This window comes from Trachymyrmex septentrionalis, unplaced genomic scaffold (assembly GCF_001594115.1).
Source record: "Trachymyrmex septentrionalis isolate Tsep2-gDNA-1 unplaced genomic scaffold, Tsep1.0 scaffold11, whole genome shotgun sequence".
NCBI classification, from domain to species: domain Eukaryota; kingdom Metazoa; phylum Arthropoda; class Insecta; order Hymenoptera; family Formicidae; genus Trachymyrmex; species Trachymyrmex septentrionalis.
In genome coordinates this window covers 1,349,996-1,360,127 of record NW_017304228.1, presented here as the reverse complement: position 1 = coordinate 1,360,127, position 10,132 = coordinate 1,349,996, and the positions used below count along the sequence as shown (strand labels likewise).

At 36.4% G+C, this 10,132-nt stretch overlaps 1 protein-coding gene across 1 annotated transcript in view; it reads left to right on the top strand.

The window, feature by feature from the left end:
- Positions 1-10,132, top strand: part of LOC108749786 — a 131,947-nt gene that overhangs the window by 84,089 nt on the left and 37,726 nt on the right. The window contains exons 3-5 of the mRNA XM_018488754.1: positions 5,987-6,054; positions 6,514-6,774; positions 8,574-8,804. Coding sequence (XP_018344256.1) covers positions 6,015-6,054; positions 6,514-6,774; positions 8,574-8,804 — 532 coding nt within the window. The 5' untranslated portion in view covers positions 5,987-6,014. The remainder of the gene's footprint in view (positions 1-5,986; positions 6,055-6,513; positions 6,775-8,573; positions 8,805-10,132) is intronic.

The following is a 10,132-nucleotide window of genomic DNA, read 5'->3' as shown; positions in this document are numbered from 1 at the left end:
CTCTCTCTCTCTCTCTCTCTCTCTCTCTCTCTCTCTCTCGACGGGGAATGCTACGACCGAACGATAATTTATGAAAACGTTGCTTTCGACGACACGGTCGTACGCGTTTGCGTCGCAATGCTCTCTCGTGGGCGTCGTTAGCGGAGTACCGTGCCACGTATTTACGCACTAGAGAAATCAATAAACCATGCTCCGGGAAACGGGTTTAGGCGAGCGAGGCCGTGTCAGACGCTGTTCGAAAGAGAGAGGCAGAAAGGGTGGAAGGGTAAAACTGAAGGTAGCGCACGCCCTTCGCACGCTATCCAGCTATTAGACAATGCAAATAGTATCGCTGCCCTGTGATCGGCAATTTGAATCTCGATACTACCTAGACGAAAACAGCCCTCTCGTTATATGTTTTTGTATTGTTTTTATACTGTTAAAAATTCATAATATTAAATTATACCTAACTTGATTTATTTTTAATCATTTCTATAGGTCATTGCTGTTTCCTATTCAATATGTCGTTAATTTAATTAAAACAATAGAATAATTTAACTCAGGACAATATATTGATTTAAATTTAGTTTATTATTTATTGAATGCGTACATCGAAAAAAAAAAGGTTTGATAATGGCTATCAAATGTTTAATGACATAATGCTAATTAAATGTTAAGTTTATACACACAATTATACGGAGAAAATTTTATATTAAGTTTTAACACAATTTAAAATTACATTTTACTGTGTCTTGTATTTTCGATATACCATCACAACATGATTTTTAACATAACTTTTACTATGGTAATACTAATTTTTATACACATAAATAAAGTAATTATTTTGTTAAACTAGTGCTTAAGCCATATTCTAACATGAAAACAGTTAATTTTTACTATGGTACACAAACAAAATTTGCTAGGTATATATTTTTTACTTATCTTTACAATACTAACTTTTATTTGACAATTTTTGATTTTATAATAAAAAATTTTTACTATGAAAAAGTATAAAAATTACGTTGCATTATTGTTTTTAAAATAATAGCTATAGCATTTAAATTTATAATTTACATGATAGTCCGCAACTACTACCACACATAGTAATTTTATAGTAATTTTAAATATAAAACTTTCTCCGTGTATAATTAAAAATTATTTTATCTTTCTTAAATATTCAGTAAATGTTTCCAAACGGTTATATAATAAACGTTATATAATACTAAATATTTACAAAATCAATTTCATTTTGATTATATTAACCAAATATTTAATTTGCATTATTTCATTAAATTGCATTATTTGGTAACTACAGTATTATCAAACTCTTTCTTCAGTTATACAGACATTGTTGACTTTGAAACTAATCAAAGAAATGGATTGAATATATTTTAACACATAGAAGTTAAAAATATTAAAATATTTAACAAAGAATTGGGTTACTCTTCTTTGATATCTAACAATGTCTTTGTTTCTTAGGTATCCAGAAAACAAAAATTGTGTGACATAAAACATCTTATAAGATGTTTAAAAGACATCTTATGTTCCGATTTTGGACTTTATATTATTTGAGTAACTATGATGTAGTTTCGTGAAACTACATTCAGAATCGTCCCAAAACATTTTTCTCGAGTATTTATCCTTCTTCTTTTCATGTAAAAAAATTTATGTACTAAGTTTGAACGAGACTGTAAAGAATTATTCCCTCCCTCTTTCACCCCCGTGCGTTTCTATTCTTCACAAAATGACGAAATAAAAACTGGTTATTATCACGCTCTGTAATATCAGTGGCTCGCGATAATCCGATACGAGCGAAACCGAATGGAATATATGGATTACGCTGTACCGGGTGTTTACGCAAGATGTCAACATGTGAAAACAGAAGATTACGAATTTGCATTCTGAAATGTTCGACGTCAATGTGCAGGGTAGCGATCGGATTAAAATACAAACACAGAACACGATTCGACGTATGGATTACATACAGAGACGCGGGGATATTTATGCAAAAGAAATAAAAGTTCTATACGCGAGAGCAGAAATCAACGTTACACATTAACATATTGAAGTAGTCGTCATACGCAGAATAACGGCGGCATCAGACGAATTATTAATCTCCTACCAAAATTCTCTCTTATCCGCGGATTTCGTGGTATACGAGATCGATGTCATATTAAAAATCGTTATTTATTTATCCAGAAATAGATTCTTGCGTTAATAATTCAAGCGTCATTAATAACTCAAGCGTATTGGAAAGATCGTGGTAAGTTTATATACAGCAACGATATAGACGAGAAACGATGCAGAAATGATGGGAAGAACGAGAAACGATCTCACATTCGTCTCGTCTCATTCCGCGTTATTAGTGCGAAGTTCATCGAGCGATAAAGCATCAGAATTATCGAGGGTTGAGGCAGGATGATTTTAACGGTGGTTCTCTCGTTAAAATGCGAATACTCGACTTAACGTAAACCATTTCGTTTAACGATTAAGTAAAAACGTTCAACTGGGAACAAGAGAGGCGACCGATCGAGTGGAGGAATCAAGATGGTTCATGGCAAACACATACTTATGCCGTCGTTAACATCGTGATTTATACACAACAAGGAGAATCTGTGATTAGTCGGAATTTTTTAAATATTTGATGTTAAACGCTAAACAATGTGGATAAGCAAATATATTTAATTTTTGAAGAAAAAGTGCTAAAAATTGCAATTAGTTAACTTTCACTTTTAATAACAAAATATTTGTATAATCTAGATTTTTATATAAAGTAATTATTAATTTAAAAAGAAAGAAAGAATATGCTATTAAATTCAATTTTGAAATAATATGGAATATGTTCAATGTCTTCTTATACAATAACAATCATCGATAAAATATATATAATAACAAAACTGTAAGGATAAAGCATGTAAAGTCGTATATCGATTAAAGCTCTAAATATATTTATTCTAGAAATAATGCGAATTCCTTTAGCTTGAGGGCGCAAATAGCAATGAACCAGAATGAGTTGGCAGGAGAAAGAAAGAAGCTTTCGAATAAGAAGCTTTTGAGTAAGAGTTCGGACAAGGAATAAAGTGAATAGAGTGGCTCAGATGCCTATGCAGATAATTCCGTGAAAGTGTAATTCTTAAAGCGAGCGTGCCGGTTAATCGAACGTCTGGTTAAAACGTTACGAGCACCGTTTACAATACCGAAGTTCAAGCCACATTGCAAACTTTCGGTAAATCGAATCTGTGAGATCAGTGAAATATACAATTTATCTGTTATCCTCATATTATCTTATTAAGTATCATTATTCTGCCATTCTTAATAAGTGGAAATTTCACAAAACTGTTTAAAAATTGAAATTACTTAACACGTTCTCTGTTATACACGTTCTCTGATCACAAAGAGGATTAAATTGATATGCATATAATGGACTGAACTTTCAAAAGCTTGTCTCCGTTTGTTCTAGCTTTTAGCATGATAGATTGGACTTCATGATGACTATTTAGGGTTGCGACAAAACTGGAAATTATGGAAATTGTCAGGGGAATTAAAAACGGTCAAGTAAATCAGGATATAGGGAAGTATTTACAAAATTCTCTGGAAAATTAAAAATCTTGGCTTAAAGAAATTAAAAATGCAAACAGTATCAATAACATTAATAGTAATTTACATTGTTATATTAAATTGATCTCTCAATAAAATATTTATAACGATTTCCAAATCAGGACAAAAATATAAAAAATTTTAAAATATTATTGAAAGTTAGAAAAAAATCACGAAATTTTGTCCGAAAATCAAGAAAAAGTTATAGAATTTAAAATGAAAAATTTGTGACAACCCTGCTACTAAAGACACATAGCACTGATCTTAAACATAAAATTTACATACGATAGCATTTTAAAAATTGTTAAAAATTGAATAAATTATTACTATGTCAACGACGATGATAAGATAGTTAATGGGAAAGTAACTTTTCAAAGAATGAGAAACTTGAGCGCGAATGGAGCAGCAGGTTCGAACACGTTTGGATGTTTGGAGAGAAAGCAGCAAAGACGAATTACGTACGCGACAAATTACGTCTTCAACGCGGGTAAGATGGCGAAGAGAAATTTATAATTATGGGAAACGAAGGTCGATCGTCGCGTGAGAGAAGTCCGCGAGCAGAGTTGTTATAGAAACGCTCACGCAAGAGCTTGAAGCGAGACGATTTCTATTGACAAAAGCGTTCCGCTCCTTAGACAAAGGCGTCCGCATTTAACTACGAACCAACCGCGTTTCCAGGCTGCTTCAGTCTGCTTGCTGCAAGTCTCTCTCTCTCTCTCTCTCTCTCTCTCTCTCTCTCTCGCATTGTGGAATACGATCGCGGGATGACGACGTTCGCGGTCCAAATCATTTTCGGAGACGCGAGCTTGCGTCGAAACGTGCAAACAAACTTCGCAACTTTCGGTTCATGGTCGGCGCGAGTTTGCGCGGACCGTTTATGCGTTTCCGCAATGATGGAGATCGCGTCGACGATTTAAAACCCATTAAGAGTTGGCCGGAACTCCCGACAACTTTAGTCCAAAATTGATCTTTCTCTCATCGATGAATCGCTGTCGTTACTGAACCAGTTCCTGAAAGGTGAGAGAAATCGGGACACGCGCGCGTGAACGAAAAGACAAACGCAGTGCAATAATGACGTCGCTAGTATAAGTGGAAGAGAGAGAGAGAGAGAGAGAGAGAGAGAGAGAGAGAGAGAGAAGAAGGAAAGGAGAGAGAAGTCCAACGAGTAGTATCGCGTAGCTACTTAAAACTTTCGGAGCTTGTCTTGTGTCCTTACTAGTTGGCACCTTGCTTACTTAGCTCGGGTCCGCAACTTACCTTCTCTCGTGCAGCTTCTCCACTGTTTCCCATTCTACCCCTTTTCCGAGTTCACCCCTTTCCATCCCTCGGTACCTTTTCCTCCCCTTCTCCTCTTAGCAGCTTAAGTCGAAGTTTACCTTTGTTCCCGGCTGTCAGTTCGATATAGTTTCCGGCTACTATCGCCACTCTGCCACCGGTGCATCTGTGTTACTATGCGCACCGGGACAGCCTCGAGGTTGTAACGATATTAATCCGCTTTAGCGGTGCATTTTGAAAAGGACGATAATCGACGAAATCGTGCCGGTTGCGACGACGAGCGCGACGGCAAAATTCGCGAGCGCCGCCGCGACAGAAATTACTTCGATATTTGGTTTGTAAATTTACGCGGTATTCAAATAGGGCGGCCCGCGATGATTTATACCTTTTTCCAGAGCAGAAATCAACGTAAATACAGCCACCGCGATGAGGAATGACAGCGGGCGTAAGCACAACGCCGAATACCGCGTTTGAAACAAATCGAAGTATACACGCGTTGAATAAAATCCGCTCTTTTATAATTATATAAAATGGACTCTGTTTGTATATGTGGAGAATATATCGGAATTATAAATCTCATCTTGATATTAGATTAACGATTCGCTGATTTTTCGCAATAATTTTTTTTTTATTTTCCATTAAATTGAATTATATACGCAGAAAGATTTTGTCGAAATAAAATTTCAGCTAGATACAAATCTGAAAATAATATTTTTTTTATGATCATCGGAATAATTATGCAGGACGCAAATTGGTTGCTTGGTATTTACAAGATTATTTTGATGGTTTAACAAAATTATTTTTAGATCATAATCTAATTAAATTTTTAGATACTTTAGTAAAATGTCGTTCTTTCTGTGTAGTTTTTGCGTATAAATCACCTGTACGTATGAAAATCGTTTAAAAATATGCTTTTAAAATTTTTTGGTGTTGCCATTCAAAAGCTTCTTTCAAAACATGCTTTCAGTGGATGGATTTGTTTAATAAAAAAAAACAGAATGCGGTGACATAACGATATATGTATCGTAGATTTTATTTCTATCGGTTTCAATTCGTAAGTAATATGAATGAGTAAAATTTATAAAACCTACGTTGAATAACATTCAAAACTGGTTTTTTTTTCGTTCTGTTACAGGAAGTACAGATGTTACCGGTGTATTGTGATGCACGCGCAACATGCCAACGTTCTACAATACAAAGAAAGTAAGATATTGCTAATTATTAAGATTTTTAAAGGACATTCTGCTCCTTAAAGAATGTTTAGCTTTTTAATTCAGAGCGTCATAAAAATTTATGCTTTACTGAATCTTGTTATAATCTTTTGCCTTCTTTATGCCTGATAAAATATCATCTTACATTATGTTGTTATTTTTACATTCTTTTTTCTTCTTTTCGGTCTAGTTTCTTTTTCATCCCTTCGTTTTCTTAAAAGGAACTTAATTATTACAAACAGAACAGAACAAAAATCGCTCTCTATTTTTACGTCCTCATTTCATTCTTAATTGTTTCGCCCTCAGTGCAGTTTTTCTTTTCTTATATCTTAATTTGTTCGAAATTGTACTTCGACCGGAAAACAAAATAAACATAATATACGTTTCATCATCTCATCGTCGCATTTACAACGAATGGTGATGCCACGTTACGTTTTGCTGTTGTTATTAGCTTATTGCACGAGCGATTCACCGGAACCGAGTCTGCTGACCCAATGCGGCACGTTGACCAGCGATGCCACTCTGGTCTCTCTGTTTCGCTCCAATGCGGCGCCGTTGCCCTGTCCCATTAAGGGTCCCCTGGAGTTCACGTACAGCCAGGGCGAGGGCGAGTGTAATTCGCCGCGGTCACGGGCGGAAGCGTGCACGCAGGATTCACGTCTGCTCCTGCGCTACCAAGCGTGTGCCAACGTTCACTCGTCCGAAAGTGTGGGTCAGTACACTCCCCGTGTCATTATGTTGACATGTGACAAACTCATTTTACACAGACGAACGAGATATCAATGGTGCGTGGCTAAATACGTCTATTTAATCTTTAGACATCTTTCTTTTTCCTTTTTTTCTTTTATCATGTTAGGGAGGGTGCTCAAATTTGTGGCTTAAATATCTGGTGTCTTGAAGAAATATAATTGTAATACAAATAATCATTAGTTTGTGGATTGTGGAGTTTACAAAGTAATTGGGCAGTGAACGGAGAAAATTTTGGCCATCTATTTTATATACATACATCCTAGATAGTACACATCATAGAATATCTTAAAAATGTACAAATGTTTATAGAACGTTTATGAACGTTCAATGTTCTAGAAATTATGTCTTGTATAGGATGTACCTCTTGTTTTATATTCTTTCTAACTAAATGCTGGCGATTATATAAATTTGATTACGGTGCTTTCCATGGTATCTTTGACACCGTTCAACAAACAGGTACCATATACAATAGATACCGCGTATAAAATAATATTATTATGCCAACATGCATTGTGCAATATCCATTTACATGGCAATTGTGTTATACCTGTTTACAAACGCTCGTAATTTGTCAAGTGAATACCTAAACAATTATGAATTATACAACGTGTGCGAGTCCAATCACTGCCTAGTGACATTTTGTTATTGGTTCATAATTAATTCGTTGCAATCTACAGTTATAAAGCGCTTGCTGAGTGCTTCAATATACTGATGCAAATTTTGAAGTACGCGGATGTAAAGTTTCAATTCATAGCTTTATTGTCATCGAGTTTTTTCTCATTTACGTTTTTTTTTTTTTTTGCGAAGTTTCAACATTTCATTTATTTTAAATTTTCTATCGATTTTTTATTGTAAAAAATGATTTATTTAAAAAAAACACAATAAAATGTGGCGAGAGGAGTAACAGCGGTCTCTAATTGTTGCGAGCGGAGAAATATTGTAGGCTATCGGCTATTCCAGTTATCGGAAACAAAATCGCCATATGATCAAATCATACGCGAAAGGAAGGTATTTCCAACTCGTCGACTTGTCATGTCGTTAAGGTGCGCAGAGCGCATTTCGGCGAGTAAAAAGGAATTATGACGTCGGCGGTGTTTCCGCGGTGACGTTAACATTCGCTTTGACATTAATTAACACAACGCGCAAGGCCTGTAACGGTCAATAAAGCTCGCGGCTTCGGAATGAATGATTAATGGCCTTGTCAATTACCATTTGTTGCTGGGCTTGTCCAAACGATTTTGCGCAATTATCATCGGCCCGTGCCCGATCGTCTATCTCGATACGCGGCACGCGGATAAATGAATACAGGGCGCAGCATCGCGCCACACACGTCTGCGGATCGCGTATGCGAACGATATAATGCATTTTCATGTGAACATTCATATATCGTTTACCCCCATTTATAACTTCTACAGATGGCTTTATCCGGGGACAACAGCGATAAACTTCTATTTACGAGTCTGTTACTAATAGGGTCGCGTAGGCTGGAGAATCACGACCGAATTTTCGTTCGCTTTGATATATCTTTGCAAAAGCCGGTGTATCTCGCCCGTCAATTGATAACTTTAACACCCTGCAAGTTTATGTTTTCTGTAAAACCCCCGTAAAAGTATACACTACAACGGCCGCGTACACATCAACGGCACCGTGCATTTCGATAAAACGGGAGGAGGGGAGGCGGGGAGGGGGGAAAGCAAAAAAAAAATAACAGTTATTATTGGATACATGCCAATTTACAATTGTAACGGTTTGTTTTTCTAGATGTAGAATTGGAGTGTCTGGCTCATTGGAGGGAGGGCAGCACAAATTACATGGTCGCGCGCTTGCACAGTGATCGTAACGATCGTAAAACAAGCGACGAAGAGAGCTACAGATGTTTTATTTACACAAATCCATCGAACAATACGTGGAACCTCGCGCAGAGCTCGGATGCTGCCTGCAACGGATTGATCAGCGTCACCGAGGCCGCCAGAACGTTCAAGATGACACAAAGTGAGTCCATCTGCATCTCTTCGTACTCTCTTTAAAAAAAAAAGAGAGTATCCTCCGCGAGAATTTTTATATTTTCTAGGAGAACGTACATTTTTCATGGTTCCTGTCAAGCGTACTTTAAATTATTTTAACATATCGCTTCTTTACTTTAAAAGTAGCAACTAAAAATACGTGATTCTTTAGTTATTGCCATAAATGAGTTAGGATAGTTTTTTAAAGATTATGAGATAAAAGTGACAAAAATGACATTTGATTATGTTAAAAATTTCTTTAATAATGTTCTTTAATATTATTTGATTATTCAGTAATTTGATGTCAAGTTGAGAAATAGGACTTTACTTTTCTGAAAACTCTATGTTTTAAGTTGTGACACTTTTGAAGTAAGAGAGCGATATTTTAACACTGAATTCGCGTAAAGATTAAATAAAGAAATAAATAAATAAAAATTAGCTAATTTAACTTTATTAAATCATTACAATTTAAAAAGGATGATTAAAAAGAAATCGTCAAATTCAACAAGGGTGATTTTTCAAGGATTGTAAAATGAAAGTGATAAAAATGACATTTGATTTGCTAAAAATATATTCTTTTATATTATTTGATTATTTAATAATTTTCTGTCAGAAATTGAGAAATAGTTTTCTGGTAAATTATTGTTTAGGTTGTAATACTTTCGAAATAAGAGAGTGATTTAACACTGGATTTGTAAAGATTAAATTAAAAAAGAATTGGAAAGGGATCATTCTCGACTTCCTGGAATAACATTCATCGCGATCGCTCGACACGAGCTGCGTTTCGGTGTTCATCGCGCAACGCGTAAGATCGACCCTAACGATCGAAATTCCGCAAGGGGTTGTTAATCGATGACAACGAGAGGCGACGATAGTAGATCGTACGGTAGTGGCGCGTACGGCGTATACCCAGTACGAAAGCCGCCGTACGTGCGGAAGCCCCGAACCCCAAGAACGAGAGCACGTAAACTATGAGAGTGCCTGCGGACACCAGATCGGATTCTTGTCCGGCATACTAGCGTTGGCTCCGTCCGATGGTCAACGCCAGGTACTTCGGGTATTCCACGGTATCGCATAGCTACACGTAGCCTTGCCGGTTTGGGACGCTCTTGTCGCAGGACTCACGGTTAACCATATTGAGGGCGACGAACGGATGGCTCCGATTTGATTGTCGGTCGAATAGCGCAACGTACACCAAGACGATTGGTATGGCTGAGTATTTATTGCGAAGAAGGATCTCCCTGCTCTATCGAGTAAACCCATCAAATAGGTTTTCAGTTTATCCGCTTTTGATTTTCGCTCGACACGATTTTTTAT